Genomic DNA, 20,415 nt, shown 5'->3' with positions numbered 1-20,415 from the left:
AGACAGAGAGAGATACTAAGATTAAGACACTGTCTCTCAAAGGTACCTTTTCGTATGAAGCATCATCACAGTAAAAAGAAAGAAGATGACCCAGGGAGATTTTCAGCTGAAGGAAGAAAGACACAGATGATGACAACAGCCGCAGTATGGTTTTGAAATTGATTTGATGTACTTTTAATAAGTGTTCTAATGGAACAGTACATTGTTATAGAATTGGAGGCAGGTAATAAGCATTTAAGAGAAAGAGGGTTTAGAGTTGTGAATAGTTGTTGTTTAATATTCACATTTAGAGGTAAAGAATAAATTGATATTATTTTCTTTAAATAGTGGAATCTGGGAGTTCTCTGTCACTCATACTTTAACAGATTACGAGGTGAGGTGAGCTTTTCTGGGGAGGAGAAAGTGAGGACTGCAGATGCTGGAGATCAGGATTGACAATGTGGTGCTGTAAAAGCACAGCAGGTCAGTCAGCATCTGAGGAGCAGGAGAATCGACATTTTGGGCAAAATAATGTTGACTTTCCTTCTGCTCGGCTGCTGCCTGACCTACTTAAAATTGAAAGTCCCTAATGGTCTTATGGTTCATTATTGGATCTTAAAGAAATTGGTTTCAGTGATAGTGTCTTCATTGGCTGGAATCTTTCCAAATTCATTACATTCTGGAAAGAGCTCAATGGCTTGTAAAACTAGAAATACAACATCTCTATTCAAGGAGGGAGACAAAAATCAGCAACCTATCAGTCAGTTACCTTAAGATCTATCATAGGGAAGATACTAGCATTCATTATTAAGGCACTTAGAAAATAATAATGCAATTGGACAGAGTCAATGTGGTTCTATGAAAAGGAATTCAACTTTGATCAGTTTAATGGCATAAGAGATGGGACAAGAAATAGTCAAGCTTGGATTTCGTGGGTGTAATGGTTATCAAAAAGAGGTGTGAACATGCAAGCTTACGGGCATTTGAGATAAGAGCTGAAAAATGTGTTGCTGGAAAAGCATAGCAGGTCAGGCAGCATCCAAGGAGCAGGAGAATCGACGTTTCGGGCATGAGCCCTTCTTCAGGAATGAGGAAGTTGTGCCAAACAGGCTAAGATAAAAGGTAGGGAGGAGGGTCTTGGGGGAGGGGCATTGGGAATGCGATAGGTGGAAAGAGGTTAAGGTGAGGGTGATAGGCCGGAGAAGGGGTGGGGGCGGAGAGGTCGGGAAGAAGATTGCAGGTCAAGAAGGCGGTGCTGAGTCCGAGGGTTGGGACTGAGATAAGGTGGAGGAGGGGAAATGAGGAAGCTGGAGAAATCTGCATTCATCCCTTGTGGTTGGAGGGTTCCTAAGCGGAAGATGAGGCGCTCTTCCTTCAGGCGTCGTGTTGCCATGGTCTGGTGATGGCAGAGTGGGAGGGGGAGTTAAAGTGTTCAGCCATGGGTCGGTTGGGTTGGTTGGTGCGGGTGTCCCAGAGGTGTTCTCTGAAACGTTCCACAAGTAGGCGGCCTGTCTCCCCAATGTATAGGAGGCCACATCGGGTGCAGCGGATGCAGTAAATGATATGTGTGGAGGTGCAGGTGAATTTGTGACGGATATGGAGGCCTTAGAGGGAAGTAAGGGGAGGTGCGGGTGCAAGTTTTGCATTTCTTGCGGTTGCAGGAGAAGGTGCCGGGAGTGGAGGCTGGGTTAGTGGAGGGTGTGGACCTGATGAGGGAGTCACGGAGGGAGTCTTTTCAGAACGCTGATAGGGGAGGGGAGGGAAATATATCCTTGGTGGTGGGGTCTGTTTGGAGGTGACGGAAATGACGAAGAATGATACGATGTATCCGGAGGTTGATGGGGTGGTAGGTGAGGACCAGTAGGGTTCTGTCCTGGTGGCGATTGGAGGGGCGGGGTTCAAGGGCGGAGGAGCGGGAAGTGGAGGAGATGCGGTGGAGAGCATCGTCAACCACGTCTGAGGGGAAATTGCGGTCTCTAAAGAAGGAGGCCATCTGGGTTGTTCGGTATTGGATTGGTCCTCCTGGGAGCAGATACAGCGGAGGTGAAGAAATTGGGAATATAGGATGGTGTTTTTACAGGGGGCAGGGTGGGAGGAGGTTAGTCTAGGTAGCTGTGGGTGTCGGTCGATTTATAGTAAATGTCCGTGGTGAGTCGGTTGCCCGAGATAGAAATGGAGAGGTCTAGGAAGGGGAGGGAGGAGTCTGAGATGGTCCAGGTAAATTTGAGGTCAGGGTGTAAGGTGTTAGTAAAGTGGATGAACTGTTCAACCTCCTCGTGGGAGCACAAGGCAGCGCTGATACAGTCATTGGTGTAGCGGAGGAAAAGGTGGGGGGTGGTGCCAGTGTAGCTGCGGAAGATGGACTGTTCCACATATCCGACGAAGAGGCAGGCATAGCTGGGGCCCATGCGGGTGCCCATGGCTACTCCTTTGGTTTGGAGGAAGTGGGAGGATTGGAAAGAGAAGTTGTTCAGAGTGGGGACCAGTACAGTCAGTCAAAGGAGAGTGTCAGTGGAAGGGTACTGTTTGGGTCTGAGGGAAAGGAAGAAGTGGAGGGCTTTGAGGCCTTCGTGATGGGGGATGGAGTTGTATAGGGACTGGATGTCCATGGTGAAGATACGGCGTTGGGGGCCGGGGAAGCGAAAATCATGGAGCAGGTGGAGGATGTGTGTGGTGTCCCGAACATAGGTGGGGAGTTCTTGGACTGAGGGGGACAGGACTGTGTCGAGGTATACCGAGATGAGTTCGGTGGGGCAGGAGCAGGCTGAGACAATGGGTCGGCCGGGGCAGTAAGGTTTGTGGACTTTGGGCAGAAGGTAGAAACGGGCGTTACGGGGTTGTGGGCCTATGAGGTTGGAGGCGGTGGATGGGAGATCCCCCGAGGTGATGAGGTTATGGATGGTCTGGGAGATGATAGTTTGGTGATGGGAAGTGGGGTCATGGTCAGGGGGCAGTAGGAGGAGGTGTCTGCGAGCTGGCGTTTAGCCTCAGCGGTGTAAAGGTCGGTGCACCAAACTACTACCACGCCTCGAAGCCTCATTTGAGATAAAAGCATGAGTTTGTTTGTTGATACTTCATTTGGTGCCTTGCCTATTCTGCTATACTAAAATCATGACTGAGTATTGGGTGTCCACTCCTTGTGCTTTGTAAGTTAACAACAATGCTTGGCCACATGTCCTGTATCTAACAATCCTGGAATCTTATATGAGCTCAAGATGGGATGTCCACTGGATTTGGTGGGTGGCACGGTGGCACAGTGGTTAGCATTGCTGCCTCACAGCACCAGAGACCCGGGTTCAATTCCCGCCTCAGGCGACTGACTGTGTGGAGTTTGCACATTCTCCCCGTGTCTATGTGGGTTTCCACTGAGTGCTCTGGTTTCTTCCCACAGTCCAAAGATGTGCAGGTTAGGTGAATTGGCCATGTTAAATTGTCCGTAGTGTTAGGTAAGGGGTAAATGTAGGGGTATAGGTGGTTTGCGCTTCGGTGGGTCGGTGTGGACTTGTTGAGTCAAAGGGCCTGTTTCCACACTGTAAAGTAATCTAATCTAATCTAATGTAATCTAATCTAATTTAACAGGACGTCCGGCCTCTGAGGCTACTGGGCAATCAAAGGATCACTGATCATTTGTTCAGTCGGTTCCTCTGGGAGCTGTGGCCATTCCTGGATTTGCAAGCACAAAACCATGTAAATTCATCATAAACCCTAACCTCACTCAAACCGACATCTTTTCTACCCAAATGCCAAAACCAGCCCTGTACCACCAAATAACTATTCCAACTTTTCTCTACACAAATCCTCTGCCTCCTCATTCACCTCAATCTACACCCCCACTCAATTCCCCAAACCAAACCAAACCAAATTACTCACATATCCTAAACCCAACTAAAATCCCCACTGTCCTCAACCAAACTCATCTCTATCTTCCCCTCTTCTCCAGAGTCATGCTGAGATATTCCCACCTCCTGGACAAGTGTCTATTGGCTCAGTTTCCCTTGGAGTTTAAAGGTCATGGGTTCGATTGGTGATGTAGACACAAGTTAAAATCTTACTCAAATTATAAGGGGCATAGATAGGGTAAACAGGAAAAAACTTTTACCCCCAATGGAGGGAGCAATGACAAGGGGGCATGGATTTAAGCTAAGATGCAAAAGGTCCATGGAAATGTAAGGAAAAATCTTTTCTCTCAGAAGTAGTGGGAATCTGGAGCTCTGCTGTAAAGGTAGGAGAGTCAGAAATCCTCATAGCTTAACAAGTATATAGATGTGCAATTGTGATGACAAGGCTATAGGCCAATTGCTGAAAAATAGGATTAGACTAGTTAGCTGTTTTTGACTGGCAGGGCCTTTGTCTGTGTTCTGTGACTCAATGCTACAATGTCAGAGAAGTTTGTGCTCTCCAAACACTGATATCTGATGGGATATCTGGTTAGGCGGTCTCTATCTTTGTTGGTTATTGGAAGAACAGGAAATTCTCTTTGAGTGGTTCTCTAATCCAACGTTACAATCATATTCAAATATTCAAAAAAGAATGCATTTACTGTACATAATCCGGCTTCAATCCTGCTAACTGAACATGTGCCCTTCAAATTTAATTAGGAACCTCTGGAAAATGCAATGTATCCCCAGCAGCTAAAATAATTTGGGTTATTTCTCTGTGTGTCTTAGATTCCTTTTGTGTGACTGTCAGCTACACAATTTCATGAAGAAAGACATTCCCTCATGCTTTGAGGAAGACTAAATGTCTCAAAGTGACTTACAGCCAATTTGGGACATTTTCAGGTGTAGTCACTACTGTATTTATAGAATCCCAAGAGTGTGGAAACAGGCCATTCGGCCCAACACACCAATAGCATCCCACCCAGACCCATCTCTCTGCATTTCCTATGGCTAACCCTTCTAGCCTGCACATTCCTGAACACTGTGGGCAATTTAGCATGGCCAATCCACCCAACCTGCACATCTTTGGACTGTGGGAGGAAACTGGAGCACCAAATGGAAACCCACACAAACATGGGGAGAGTGTGCAAACTCCACACAGGCAGGGTAGAATCAAACCTGGATCCCTGGCACTGTGAGGCAGCAGTGCTAACCACTGGGCAACTGTGCCATCGTGTGATGTAGGAAACCTGGCAATCATTATGCACACAGCAACCTCTCACGAATAGCAATGAGATAATGATCTATTTCTTGGGATATCGATGGAGAAATGAACACTGACCTGGAAATGGGGTGGTCAGTGGTGACTATCACCCCTCTGATCTTTGAAAAGATAGGCCTGGCTGTTTTTACAACAATCCAAGAAGGCAGACTGGGCCTATGTTTACATCTTACCCAAGAGATGGCACCTCCAACACTGCAGTGCGCTCTCAACACTTCACTGGGGCATCAGCCTCAATGTATGTCTTTGAGCCTCGTAGTTGGACTTGAACTGATAACCTTGTGACTTTGAGATGAGTTACAACAGGCTAAGCCACAGCTAACATTACATCAGATAGGATTTATAATCTCCTTACCGTACACTGGCTAATGGTCCTGTGCTCTCCAAACTGTTGTCTTCAGTAACTGCCCCAATGTATGCTTCAAAATCATCTTCAGATAAACTGTTAAACCGAGCTTTGTAACTCCTGAAAGAGAAAAAATAAATACTCAAAAGCATTACACAGCAAATATGACACACATTTAGATACAGACACACATACAGACACACTTCATCTCTCTCTCTCATACACACTCTACACACCTCCCACACGCATACTCTCCACCTCTGTCTCTCAGATACATTCTCTATCTCTCTCAGACAAACACATTTTCAAACATACAAACAGAAGTGCAGACATACAATTTCTTTATTACAGAAAATTCCTATCCTTTCTTTCAAACCCATCCTAGTTTTGCTCTGCCACATTTTGTAATTTTATGTCATCACTGATACTATACTACATGGAGGCTCCCATTGCCCTGGTCTCTGGATAATATCTGATTTTAATGTTCCACCTTTGGCACCTGTGTTTTCAACCACCTGGGACCGAGCTGCAGAATTTCCTCTCAGATGCACATTCCCTCATGGAGACACTGTTTCACCCTTATCAGTTTGCTGCAATTCAAACAGCTCATGCTGCTCCTGTTAACAGCTGCCTCAGAAAAAATAAGGAGAAGCAAGGACTTAGAACACATTCCCAATATCATAAAGTAAGAGGTTTCCTAGTGTCTGAGAGAGAGGGGGTTTCCCAATGTCTGAGAATAACAGCGTTCCCTGTATTGGGAGAGAGGGAGTTCCCAGTGTCCGGGATTTCCAGTGAAGATTTTTCAGTATTTAGAAGTGTAGGGGGTTCCCACGAAGGGCCCAGAATCCAGAACATTCTGGGAAAGCTTTACCTTTTAAACGTAATGTTAGGGAGAGGTCCTTCATGCGCGAGAGCAGGGAATCCTGTTGAGTCTGAAGGACAACTGAACATGTCAGTGCAGATTCCCATTTGGTCAGGAAATGAAATCTCAGGATCTTCGGTGCAGAATTAGTCTCCCAGCCTCTGGGCCATAAGGTCCAGGTTCAGGTCCTACCTGCCCTGGAGTGGTGAAGCATGTGAATTAAAACTAACTCGGAAGATGCATGGACCATGTAGTTGGACATAAACCACAGACGATCTCTACACTGGAGCAGGTGGGATGTAGAAAGGCCCTTATCCTATCTCTCAGTCTCAGCTGGATAGCACTGCTTGGGAGGCCAGTCTGTTGACATTTGATGTTCCTGTGATCCAATGTTGTGTGTATTCTGGAACAGTGCAGTCAGATCATCAGCACAGCTCCATGTGAAATCCAGTTACTCACCTTGCCTGCTCCAAACTGGAATTTGGATTTGCCATCTCCATTAAATGGTCAGCAAAATGCTGCAAATGTGAGAGGACAGTTAGTGCACAGACAGACAGGGGAGAAGCATTAGAAATATTGCCTGACATCTGTCCCACATCAGTTCCAGCAGGTGACTGCTCCATGCCCAGATTATCAAGTTAAACTGTCCCATGATGTGCTCGATCCTGGACCATCAGTGACACTGTCCCAGTGCATGCTCCATGTTGAACTATCAGTGACACTGTCCCAGTGCGTGGTTGATCCTGGACTATTACTGACGGTTAATTCTGGAATATAACTAATACTGTACAAGTGTGTGTTTAATCCTGGACTATTACTGACACTGTCTCAGTGTGTGCTTGATCCCAGACTATCACTGACATTGTCCAGTGTGTACTTCATGTTGGACCATCATTAACACTATCCTAGTATGTCTTCCATGTTGGATTGTCAATGGCACTGTTCCAGTGTATGTTCCATGTTGGACTATCAGTGATTTGTCCCTGTGAGTGCTCCATTCCAGACTATCAGTAACACAGTTCCAGTGTGTGCTCAATCTGGATTATCAGAGACTGTGTCCAACTGTGAATGACAGTGTGCCAGCAGTGACTGATGGGAATTGTACCTGGCCATTCTCAGGCGGGTCTCCATTTCCAAAAGTGCTGGTAACAGTGAGAACTAAGGTTTCGTGTTGAAGATTAATGATGTCATACTCGTCCATACACATAACCTGCCAGAGAAGACATGAAATGGAGAGAGAGAGTAGAGTGAGAGGGAGATTAATCAAGAGAGACAGAGAGAGAGCTACTGATGGAGATGGTGGTATGCAATTACACCCCTCCATGTGTTGTTTACACAACCATCCCTTTGTCAGCCAGCGCTTCGTCCTTTCATTCAATCTTCAATCCCTTTATTCCAGAACTGTGCCCATCCATCTGTAAATCTCTTAATTTTAACCTCTTCCATTCTAGCTCTCCATTCCTCCCTCCTTATTCTTCTTATCAACATTAATCCCTTCTTTGTTTGATCCCACGACCATCTACTTCTAGCTTTCTGTCTTTCCATTCAATCTATTGCTTGTTGTTTCATCTGTACATTCAGCCCTCACTCTGCTTATTTATCCATATTCTTTCTGTTCCTGAATATTTCCACCATCTCCATTTCTTCATCCTTCTTTCTAGAATTTAATCCCTCCATTCAAGAACATTAAAATTTGGAGTGGAACCATTTGGCCCTTCAAAACTATTCTACCACTCACCAAGTATGCTCAAAATTACACTTGCAAGGCATGTCCTGATACTCCTCGATTCCCATCCCTAAAAAGAACCTTTTTACCCCCACCTTAAAAATATTTACTGACTCCCACCTTTTGAGTTAAAATTCCACAGTTGCACAATATTTTGAGAGAAAAAGTTCTCAACTCTGCTGAAAGGGTGACCCTTAATTTTGAGGAGTGAGTCAGAATTAAGAGGCACTATTAAAAATTAAGTATTGTGGATATCTCTACACAAAATGAAGTCCAGCAGTTCAAGACAAGGCTGATCACCAATAACTTCCAGGGCAGTTAAGGATGAGCGATAAATCTTGACCGAGCCAGTGAAGTCCACAGGCTTTGAATGAATAAAAACAGACATTTCAATCTCCATCTTCTTAAGATCAATTAGGATTTGGTAAATTTCAATCAAAATATCCATCATTCTTCCCATACCAGTGGAAACAAGCCCGATTTGTCCAATCTCTTCCTTTGATAATTGAGAAATTTACAGATGGACTCATTCCAGGCATCAATCTGGTAAACCTCCCCTGAGCCATCTACCTTGTTCTTTAAGTAAGAAGTTCAAAACTACAGTAGTCTCACGAAAGCTCTGTAAAACTGAGGCACAATATCCTCAGTTTCCCCTTGAATGAAGGGTAGCATCCCACTGGCCCACCTCATCATTTGCTACACCTGTACATTATCTTTTTCGAGCTATGCACTGGAACACCTAGACCCTCTACATCCAAGAACTATGCAATCAATCTCCAACTAAGTAATATTGTACTTTCTTAAAACTTCCTGCACAAGCGAACACTTTCACTTTTTCCCATATTATAATCCATCTTCCAGTTTTTACCCACTGTCTTAACCCATCCATTTCCATATGCAACTTCCCCAGTTACCTTAAACTTAACTTCCAACCTTTCTTTGGGTTATCTGACAATTTAGCCACCACGCTTTCATTCCCTTCATATCGGCCAATGATTGTAAAAGGTTGAGGCCCAGTATAGATCCTACCAATTCACTCATGTTATCCGCCAGCCAGGCAATTTTCTGCCTATGTTAATCTGTTGCACCTACACCATGAGCTCCTACTTTGTGCCGTAATCTTTCCTGTTGAACCTTGTCCAATGTTTTCTGGAAATCCATGTATCACGCATTAGCGGGCTGTCCTTTACCTACAGCACACGTTACTCTTTCAACAAACTCCAATACATTGGTGAAAGAAGTTGCCTTTCACATGACGCTGTTGACTCTTCTCAATTACATTGGGTTTTTTTAAATGTAGAACAGTACATTTCTTAATGATAGATTGCAATAGCTTCCACATCAAAGATGTCAAGTTAACTCACCCATAGTTTCTTGTTTTCTGACTCACCCTCTTGGTAAGAGGGCTGTTTGCTATTTATTCACTAACAAGTGTACCGTTCTACATTTAGAAAAACCCAATGTAATTGAGAAGAGTCAACAGAATTATGTGAAAGGCAACCTCTTTCACCAAAGTATTGGAGCTTGTTGAAAGAGTAACATGTGCTGTAGGTAAAGGACAGCACACTAATGCATGGATTTCCAGAAGGTTCAACAGAAAAGATTATTGTGCAAAGTAGGAGCTCGTTGTGAAGGTGTAACAGATTAACATGGGCAGAAAATTGCCTGGTTGGCAGATAATGTATGCGTGAATTGGCATTTATCTGATTGGGAGGATCTGTACTGAGGCCTCAACCTTTTACAATCAATGGCCTAGATGAGGGGAATGAAAGCGTGGTGGCTATGTACTCAATGTATGCAATGAACACTTATGGTAATCTTCATTAAGATAACTGATGTCAATAAAACCTTAGACCCCTGTGTAATTAATCATAGACACTCACCTTTGGGTCAAAGGCCTTCTTAAAGATTTCACACAACTTCCTGGCAAAAGTCTCTGATTTGCCGGTTTCTGTGGCATAGAGAATTGTCACTTTTATCCGTTTGGCCATGACTCGGGACATCAACTTGGTGGAAAATGTCACCGCCCTGTCAGACAGCATAAGGAGAGTGCTAATCACAACAACCCACCAGAGAGCATCCTTCAAAATCATACCCCCATTCCCCCACCCCCACCCCACATGCGGCACACACCATCCAGTAATAAATGTTTGATGTAGGTCCTTGCATTCATGATGTGACTGAGCTTGGATTTTATCTACTGGTCAAACTAGAAGAGGTATTGAGTAAACAATCTGATGTTTAATGCATTACAGCAACTATATACTTCCTGAATCTGAGATGTACATTGCTACAGAGACTGTTCAGAGCAGGCTAGCCCCAGAAATCCTACAAGCTCTTTCTTTATCCTGACAAAGTCCTTGTTACATTATTACAGTGGGTGCTGGTTACTGCATTTGATCGTTAATCCTTTCCACCTCTTTATTTCATTTCAGACTCATATATACAGCAGCCACATCCCTCTGGCAAGCCTCACTGTTACCCTTGCATCTTACGTTGCAAGTTCCTTGAATCCAATTGGGCGTTTTTTCGAAAGGAACCCATCACTTTCTTTCCATACATGGGTTTTCCAGGGATCTACCTGCAAGATTAAAAATAAATGTCAGCTTTGTTTTCTTTTCCCACAAGGAGAATTTTTACAATTACTGGAAAATGATATTTGACGTTGCCAGGGCAATTATCATTGATGATACCTGTGACAGTGCCAGGCTGAGTGCCAATAGCCAATGAGGGTGCATGAGGAAAGACACAGTAAAGGACTGGGCCAGTGTTGGGGCAGGTCCTCAGATCAGGGTCCCTGTGGATTCATTGCTGAGGCCAGTATAGGTAGCACGGCTAATGCCAAAGTCAGTGCTGTTGTGGGTGCCAAATCCAGAACTAAATTCTGCACATTATGACCAACCAGTGCTGTGGCCTGTGCCCCCCAACCCTCAGCCTGGGCCCCCTGATTCTCAATTGATACCCTAAACCTTGACTTGTGTTCCCTGTTCCTTGATACATTCCATGTAATCCTTGATTCCTGCCTCTGGACCCTTGATATGTGGCCCCTTACTCACAATATGTGTCCTTTGACCCTAGTACCATTTACACACTCCACCATTCCAATACTCAGCCAGACACTTGATCTTTGCTCCCTGACCCTTGTATGTTCCCTGACCTTTGATTTGTTGTCCTGAACCTCAATATGTGCCCACTGACCCTCAAACAATGAACTCTGACTCTACATTTGTCATACCTGGTCTGAGCTTCAACACTTAACACCTAACCCTCATTCCAACTCGTCAGTAAGCCCACAAGAATTGTGATCCTTGACCCTTAATCTGTGACTCTTGAGTCTCATATCTGGAACTCACTCTCGATCTGTGACTGCAGACCTTTGAGGCCATGCATCAAGGGTTGAGTTTATATAACAATCTTTTGATCTTTGCCACCTACCCAATTTCCAACCTATGATCCCAATCTGCCTCATATGGGCACCCTGACCCTCAACTCCATTAATTAATGCATAGGACAGGTGCTTTCCAAACAGGTTATTCCAGAGACCAAATCTCGTCTGAAGGTCTTCCTGAGAGTGTTCTGGGGAAGTTCTAGGTCATTTGAAGGTAGCACCAAAATTCCCAATTTTTCAAGATTTATTACTCAAATGTTTTTGACAAACCATCAATCAATCATGGCTCACTATGAATCCCTTTCTATTTAACTATATATTCTTTTGGAGGGGAAGAGGGAGAGGGATTCCAAGTTAGTTGCAAAGTGTTACAGAATTCCTTAACAATGAGTATGGGTGATTTTGGGGAAGACGCAATACGCTTTCCGAATGGATGTTGAGGAGATGGGAAAAGGTGAATCTGTGGATTTGGGGAAGAAGGGAGAGGGTTCAGTAAGTATGATGGGACAATGTGGGTCAAGTGGGACATATGATGGGGAGTGTAGGATATGGGGTGAAGGAAGGGCAGACATGTACAATGATGGCATACAATCCACAAAGGTGGACATTGGAAATCTGGAAGTGGGCAGAGGTTGGCTAAACTGGACTGAGGAATGTAAACAAGAGCATAAGTAAATAGAATTGGGGCCATGAGGAAGCTAAAGATTTGATCAGAACATTTGCAGATGGCAAGAGAGTTGGAAACGTGAGGAGGATATGAGGATTGGGATCTGGGATATGATGAGTGAATGGGGCTGGAGGGGGTGATGGGGATGAAGATGGGTAATTAAGTTTGAAAGGTAGCTGGAAGGGTGACTTGGAGGAGTTGGGTATAGAGAGAAAGGTGAGAAGTGAAACAGTGTCAGCAGACATTACCTGATAGTGGAATGCTGGAGAAAGATTGTAATTGAGGAATTCCTGGTGAAAGGCTGGAGTTAGACTTCCAGATATCGGAGGAACAATCCAAACCCAGTCTGTTGGGCAGCCACCACGAAGCCGATGTTCATTCTCCAGATGCTTCATAAAGGACTCAGTGATGGTATGATGATCGACTATTGTCACTTTCATTAGCTGCAAACACAACAGACTCCGATGGGAGGTAGCAAGCTGAGGCCTAAATGTTAAACCCCCTCTTAGGAGCCATTGCCCACTGGCAATAGGCACAGTGCATTGACCATTTAGCCAACACAGACCTGGACCACCCAGAGTTATAGTGCTGGTGAATGGGAGGGCAAGGGACACCACACAAGAAGTGAGTAAATGTGAAAAGGGACTCTAGGACAGTGGGGGAGTCACTGGAGGCAGTTGCAAACAGGACACCAGAGGTGGGGGAGGGTGCAGGAGGCTACTCTGCTGAAATCCTTTTCTGTAGTCTGACATTTCCTGACTCCCATCCTGTCTCCATGATGAATGTTGTCTCGTTACAACAGGGCCTCTGAGCAGTGAAAGATCAGTGGCTGATCCACTGACCCACCTTGATTAGAATAAAGAAGACATCAGGTCCTCTACTGCCCCTGGTAGGCAAGGGCAAGGGTGGAACAGGGTATGGTTGGAAGTCACTCTTGTCGCCACCTATTCCTGTCTCTACCTGAAAACTATGGAGAACAGCAACAGTCAGCTCCACAGCAGCTTTGTCCTTCCACAAGGATGTGATCTTCGATCTCTCCAATCCCATCCTCTCGGCAACTTCCTGGAAAAAGAGATATATGCGACAGATCAAGAAAAGATGGGATTGAACAAAAGACATCCTCGCTTCCATCCTCTCTACATTGTGAGGTCCAGTAAAGACTGTTGCTGTTCTTTCCCATCATTACATCATCTCCCTCTGTAATGGAGACCCCAATTTTTTAGTCTGTGGAATTCAGGTTATCATTCTACCATGAGGTACCCTTTGAAGCTACCGTAGGATCTTATATGTGTCAATAATGTTGTTTCTCATTCTTCTAGACTCCAATGTGTACAAGCCCAACATATTCAACCTTTCCTTGTAAGATAACCTCATCATCCCAGAAATCAGCCTCATAAACCATTTCAGACCTGCCTCCAATCTAAGCATGTCCCTTCGTAAGCAAATAGATCGAATCTATGCACAGCATTCCAGATATAGTCGCATCACACCCTGCGCAGTTATAACAGGACATCTGTACTTTTATACCCCAAGCCTCTTGCAATAAAGGTCAACATTTTATTTGTGGAAGGGACAGGGAAAGACAATGGAATCTGAATACTGCATTTGAAAGAGTGACTAAGGGAGGTACCATGCTTCAATCATTGAACGAGCAGTACACATTGAGGAAGTGATTAGTTAATCCTATGACATTCTTGAGCTTCATTCATAGAGATTCTTGATACAAAAGCAGGGAAATTATTCTGAACCATTACAAAGATTTGCTTCAGTCACATCTCGAGCATTGTGTTCAGTTTTGATCCCAACATTTTAAAAAAGATGAGGGGGACTTTGACAGGGGGCAGAGGAGATTTACCAGGGAAGAGGGATTTTAAAGACAAGACTCGTTGGAGAAGCTGGTATTGTTCTCTGTGGAGCGAAGAAGATTGAGGGCAGATTTGATTGAGGTGGATAAGATAAAGACAAGTTTGCAGATGACAGACAAGGAAAGATTGTTTCTGTTGTCTGATTGTACAATGATGACGGGCATTAATTAAATAAATATCAATCGCAGAACAGGAGCAGCAGCACCCAGTTTGTCTTCCAAACTGGTTAAGAACATAGAACATTGATCTGTGCAGCACAGGAACGGGCCCTTCAGCCCATGATGCTGTGCCAAACATGGCACCAAATCCCTTTTACCTGTCCTTGGTCTATATACCTCCATGCCGTGCATATTCATGTGCTTATCCAAAAATCCCTTAAATACCCCTATCATATCTGCCTCCACCACCATCCCCAACAACATATTCCGTACTCCTACCACTCTCTGTATAAAATACTTGGACCTCACATCTCCTTTGAACTTTTCTCAACTGCACGCTCCCTAGTATAAGACATTTCAACTCTGGGAAAAAAGAATTTTACCGTCAACCTTATCTATGCATCTCATAGTTTTAAAAACTTCAATCAAGTCTCCCTTCAGCCCCCTCCACCACAGAGAAAACAATCTTGAGTTTTTCTAGCATCTCCATACATCTTCTGCCCTGAAATCTATGCAGCATCCTGATAAACCTCTTCTGCACCCTTTCCAAAGCCTTCACATCCTTCCTGTAATGTAGCGACCAGAATTAAACACAATACTCTAAGTGTGGCCTAACCTAAGTCTTACACTGAATAAGGTATTATAAGTGTAGGCTACTTTTCCCTTCCTTAGAACAGCCACTTCCAGGTGGGGACTGGTTCTCTGTGTCAAATGAAGTAATTTTTTAAATCAACTTTTTCAGCCACTTTCCCACGGCCGTGACTCAGACAAAAGCTCACCACAACAATGCCACAAGAGCGTAAACTTGTTTGGATGACTATGCCCTAACCTTAGACTGATTCACATTTTATTCACAACCAGAGCATGCACATAAATATATGATTTACTAGTTTAGCACAGGGGTGATCAATTTAAGTCACTGAGCAAGGAGACTTATTTTAGACAAATATCTGGAATCTGCTGCCTTTGAGGAACTGGAGACAGTGATTCTAAAAGGTAACTGTATAGATAGTTGAAAAACTCACTGAGGCTGTCGACAACAGCAAGGGGGTGAGACTGACTGGATCACTCCAGGCGGAGACAGTGTGACCTCGTTCTGTGCCACAATTGACACCTTTGATTGGATGTACAAGGACACCCATATCCCTCTGTCCTGGAGGATTTTAAACTCTCTCACCCTTTCAATCCCAATCTGTTTTCCTTTTTTCCTGCCAAACTTACATCCTGACATTTTTCTACATTGTACCCCAGCCTCCAAAGCCATTAGCCACATACCTTTGCAGAGTTTATTTCAGCAGCAGGTTTATCGCCAATAAATTCACTGTCATCACCAGTGCTTTCATATTGTGTTTGTTTGGGTGACAACAGATTTCGCATGTGTTCAGTTGCAGTGTGAGAGTGAGACGACCACAGAACGGTGCACTTTTCTCAGTCACTTGTATCACTGTGCAAGCAAACAGCCAAATTCATTCACTCCAAACATGATTTAGGGAGCAGTGGTGTTGCCCTTGTATAGGACAAATTTTCACAGTGAGTAGTTAGGATGTGGAACGTACTCGCTCGAAATGTGATGGAAGCAAGTTCAATTGAGGCCCATATGAGGGCATTTTTTTGGATGATAATAGTGTGTTTGGATATGGGGAAAAGGCAGGAGGTAGGCCCCGGATAATAGAGCTAGTCATTGCTTGAGGGACTGAATGGCCTCCTTCTGTACCTTACTAATTCTTTGATTGCATGTTCCAATGAGTATGTGATTGGGCAATGGGTGATTGGGCAATGGGGGATTGGGAAAGTAGGTGATCAGATGGATGATAGTTTTTAATTCTCACAAACTTAAAGTTTTCTACTGGCTATGAAGTACTTTATCTAAATCTTGGGCTGAAATGATAGTTGAGCTTAGAAGATTATAATGCCTGACCTCTGCCTCCCTGATACAGAAAGGTAGAACCTTTACCTGGAGTAGATTGTATCGTGTTGAATCACAGTAATTCCTCACGCCAATCTCACTGCCTGTGTACCAACCATTGAAGGGTGCAGCTGGGAACTCCAGGCCTCCAATCTCAAGCAGCATGTTAGCAACAGCCGGGAGAGCGTACCATTTCAGATTTAGCTCCGAAAGCCATTCAAAACTGCAGGCAGGAGAGAGAAAGCTAAGTATTGAATCAACAGCCAACAGAACCCAAATACAATTACTCTGGACATATTTGAAACCTGAGTGTATCAGACTTACAGATCAATCAGACTAACGTGAAGTTCACCAAGATTATGCCGGACCTATTCCTAACTGAGGTTTGTACAGGCATAGCTGCCAAGTGTAAAATGCATGTGTATTTACCTGTACATCATTCAGGCATCACGTTCACCTCCACTGGGTTTCAGATCTGAGTTACATCTGAGTTACAACTCAGATCGTGTCTACTGCAGGTCTCATAGCCACCCTTGGTTTAAAGTTCAATGCCAGTGTTAGGCTGAGGACTCCATCAGCTTTCAAGTCTGAAACAGATCTTCATTCAGCCCCAGACAACATAGCATTGTTCATATCAATGTAACCACCAGCTCTGGGGTTACTCAGGCCCATCTAGGCCTCACTTAGAGTCATAGAGTCATAGAGATGTACAGCATGGAAACAGACCCTTCGGTCCAACTTGTCCATGCCGACATGATATCCTAACCTAATCTAGCCCCATTTGCCAGCACTTAGTCCATATCCCTCTAAACCCTTTATATTCATATACCCATCCAGATGCATTTTAAATGCCGCAAATGTACAAGCTTTACTCTGGCAGCTGATTCCACATATGCACCACCCTCTCACCCTAAACCTATGCCCTCTGGGTCTGGACTCCCCCACCTGCTTCACAATTTTATAAACCTCGATAAAGTCACCCTTCAGCCTCTGACGCTCCAGGGAAAGCAGCCACAGCGTATTCAGCCTCTCCCTCCAGCCCTGGCAACATCCTTGTAAATCTTTTCTAAACCCTTTCAGTTTCACAACATCCTTCCTTTAGGAGGGAGACCAGAATTGCATGCAATATTCCAACAGTGGCCTAACTAATGTCCTGTACAGATGCAACCTGACCTCCCAACTCCTGTACTCAATGCTTGGGCCAATAAAGGAAAGCCTTCTTCACTATCCTATCTACCTGTGCCTCCACTTTCAAGGAGCTATGAACCTGCACTCCAAGGTGTCTTTGCTCAGCACTACTAGCTAGGACCTTACCATTAAGTGTTATAAGTTTTGCTAAGATTTGCTTTCCCAAAATGCAGCATCTCGCATTTATCTAAATTAAACTCCATCTGCCAGTCCTCAGCTCATTGGCCCATCTGATCAAGATCCCGTTGTAATCTGAGGTAACCTTCTTCGCTGTCCACTACACCTCCAATTTTGGTGTCAGTGCAAACTTACTAACTATACTTCCAATGTTCACAACCAAATCATTCATATAAATGATGAAAAATAGTGCACCTAGCACCGATCCTTGTGGTACTCCACTGGTCACAGATCTCCAGTCTGGAAAGCAGCCTTCTATCACCACCCTCTGTCTTCTACCTTCGAGCCAGTTCTGTATCCAAGTGGCTAATTCTTCCTGTAGTCCATGAGCTCTAACCTTGCTAACCAGTCTCCCATAGGAAACCTTGTCGAATACCTTACTGAAGTCCAGATGGATCACATTCATGCCCTTCCCTCATCAATCCTCTTACTTACTTCTTCAAAAACCTCAATCAAGTCCCCTGATCCCGATGCTCTGCTCCAAACAGCATTTGGGCAGGTGCTCAGCGATGGCCCTACAGTTAGTCTTTTGAGTGGGCAGAGTAAAGGTAAATGGACTGCAGTCTTAACTTACTGTGGGTGTTGTATGGGAACTTCCAGGATCAGTTCTGGAGGGATTTCGAAGAGCTGAGGAGTTTCACCATTTGCCTGTAAGACTAAGGGCAGCACTGTGAACCGGCTCCTCTTAGGCTTCCAGCCGAGCTGCAGACAAAGCTGGAGATAGAGTGGACAAGACAGCAAAATGAGACAAAGAGCAGAGATAATGACACATGGTCAGAAGAAACAGCAGAGCTGTAGCTGCTTTCTCTTAGAGATCAGCAAACCCCCAAATCTTTCTGACCATCACACCTTAGCCTCAGTTCCCAAGCACTGCTACAACCGCGAGCTCATTTCACCCAATTCCCATTCTGTTCAAACTGTCACAGCCCAGTCATAATTCACAAATGAATCAGTTACAACATTGAAAAGACATTTGGACAGGTAAACTGAGCCAAATGCAGCTCAGTCAAACTAGTTTAGTTTGAGAAACGTGGTCGGCATTGATAGGTTGGAACAAAGGGTCTGTTTTCATGCTGTATGACTCTGTGTACTCATTGGTGCAAAACTTAATCAAAGACAGTTTACATAGTTTTGGTTGAATATAGGTAATGACTCAAAGGTGAATTTAACTCAGGACCAACTGGAGGTGTATTTCCCACTGAACTTTGAACTGCTCTGCAGCAGCGGAAACCAGACCAGGAATGCAGCAGAGAATGATTGGAAAAGCAGTGGCTTCTATGGTCAGAGGAACAGATTGGCATTTGCGTGGCCACTGATATGAATCCAAGATGACAGCCTCCTAGATGTTAGGGTAAAGAGTGTTACTGAATAGCTTCAAAGGGATTTGAGGTCAGGAGGGTGTATCAAAACTTTGTCAAGGGAATTGAACAAACACCCAAACAGACAATATTTTCAAGTTGCAGAATAAAGCTGAGGGGATAAGGCAAGGTGACTTGTTATACACAGCACCAGTACGAAGAAGATGGGTTAAATGGCCTACATTGATGCTGCAACCATTCTGTGACACTATGCCCCAGGTCTACACCCAGCTTCTCAGCAGATGTTCTGGAGTCTGAATTCAAACAGAAAACAAGAAAAGCCCAACATTTTGAATTTGTTGGAAAACGTGTGTTTGATCTTTGTTCGGAGGCACCACAAGAAGTGACATTTTGTACATCAGTACCTCAGTGAACTCAACACTGGCACCATCTCCCATGATTGTACCATCTTCCTGAGTGAACCCTGCATACCGAATGTATTGACTGTTCCATATTCGAAAGTCCCTGTTTCCATCTGAACGCTGAGGGAAGATTGTGATGGCAGATCTACAACAGAGAGTTCAATATAGCAGGTTCAACTAACAGCAATTGGAGAAAAGAGGGTGTTATGTTTTCCACTTGTCTCTGAGAATCTTCATTCTGGCTCTGGATATGAAGTGGAGGAGGTCACATTACCTGATATTTCCCTTATTAGTCGAATATTTGATGTGATTGCAGATGTAGGTGAACATTTCTTCCACTGTATTGCAATCCCGAGCATCAAAAAACTGTCAGCAAAGAATAAAAACTGAAATCAGCATGAAAGTGAACAATAGATCACAATAAGCAGTAGGGGGAGGGGGAATCAGATAGAATGCGAAGGAGACATAGAGAAAGACAGAGAGGCTGAGATAGGCTATAGATCATTGAAAAGAAAAGATGAGTCAGATCTATGCATAGCTCCCTGTATCACAGAGATACAGATATTTTGCAAAGTCATGCCTGACCATGATTGAAGCCCAGGATGGATAATGGAGACTGCCATGCTGGGGTCCCCTGACTGACAGGTGCCCTATGGGCTTCATCAATTCGATTAGATATTCAGACAAGATGCAGGTTGCTTGGTATGAATGCTGCTGCCATGTGATACAAGTGGTAGGTTGACAAAACACAGTGATGTCTAAGTGGTATATGCCCTTGACTGAGTATTGTCATTCAACTGCATTTCCTGACTATGCAAATTGTCACTGCAGGGCAAGGGTTACATGTTGTTGCCAATTTGGTAGGTGAATACCTACTGGGAGCACAATGGATCAGTCCTGGAATGTAGCTTAGTGGACTCTGTGACTGGGTACTTGTCCCTTTGCAGTAACTACATTGTTGGTTGCCAATGAATCCAGTTAGAGAAGTCTCAGTCTATAGGGTACATTGCCAGTGCAATGATGAGATGGTAGCAATGGCACCCAAAATTCAGGGTGCTCATATCCATATTGTAATGACATGTATGGCTTCTGCTTGTGGATAATAATGTGCTGTGCATATTGAACATGGGAGAGATGGTGGATTTTCGGAGCAAACATTAAGATGACTCATCAAGCACTCACTCTGGTTTCTCTGTCAGTTTTTCCTGAAGACAGGTTGGTTCAGTAAGTTTGGTAAAATCATAAGCAGAGTTCATGAGGTGAGTGGGGCCAT

General features: G+C 44.3%; 1 protein-coding gene across 3 annotated transcripts in view; it reads right to left on the bottom strand.

Moving 5' to 3' along the window:
- Window positions 1-20,415, bottom strand: part of LOC140495790 (nitric oxide synthase 1-like) — a 108,135-nt gene that overhangs the window by 50,913 nt on the left and 36,807 nt on the right. For all 3 annotated transcript variants that reach the window (XM_072594898.1, XM_072594897.1, XM_072594899.1), the window contains 11 exons: window positions 19,417-19,508; window positions 19,146-19,287; window positions 17,997-18,136; window positions 16,106-16,280; window positions 13,089-13,190; window positions 12,377-12,571; window positions 10,569-10,654; window positions 9,957-10,101; window positions 7,453-7,557; window positions 6,807-6,865; window positions 5,495-5,605 (listed from right to left, as the gene is read on the bottom strand). In XM_072594898.1, coding sequence (XP_072450999.1) covers window positions 5,495-5,605; window positions 6,807-6,865; window positions 7,453-7,557; window positions 9,957-10,101; window positions 10,569-10,654; window positions 12,377-12,571; window positions 13,089-13,190; window positions 16,106-16,280; window positions 17,997-18,136; window positions 19,146-19,287; window positions 19,417-19,508 — 1,352 coding nt within the window. The remainder of the gene's footprint in view (window positions 1-5,494; window positions 5,606-6,806; window positions 6,866-7,452; window positions 7,558-9,956; window positions 10,102-10,568; window positions 10,655-12,376; window positions 12,572-13,088; window positions 13,191-16,105; window positions 16,281-17,996; window positions 18,137-19,145; window positions 19,288-19,416; window positions 19,509-20,415) is intronic.

Source organism: Chiloscyllium punctatum, chromosome 25, assembly GCF_047496795.1.
Source record: "Chiloscyllium punctatum isolate Juve2018m chromosome 25, sChiPun1.3, whole genome shotgun sequence".
NCBI lineage: Eukaryota > Metazoa > Chordata > Chondrichthyes > Orectolobiformes > Hemiscylliidae > Chiloscyllium > Chiloscyllium punctatum.
Note: the sequence above shows the minus strand (reverse complement) of the source record. Positions and strands in the feature narration are given on the sequence as shown.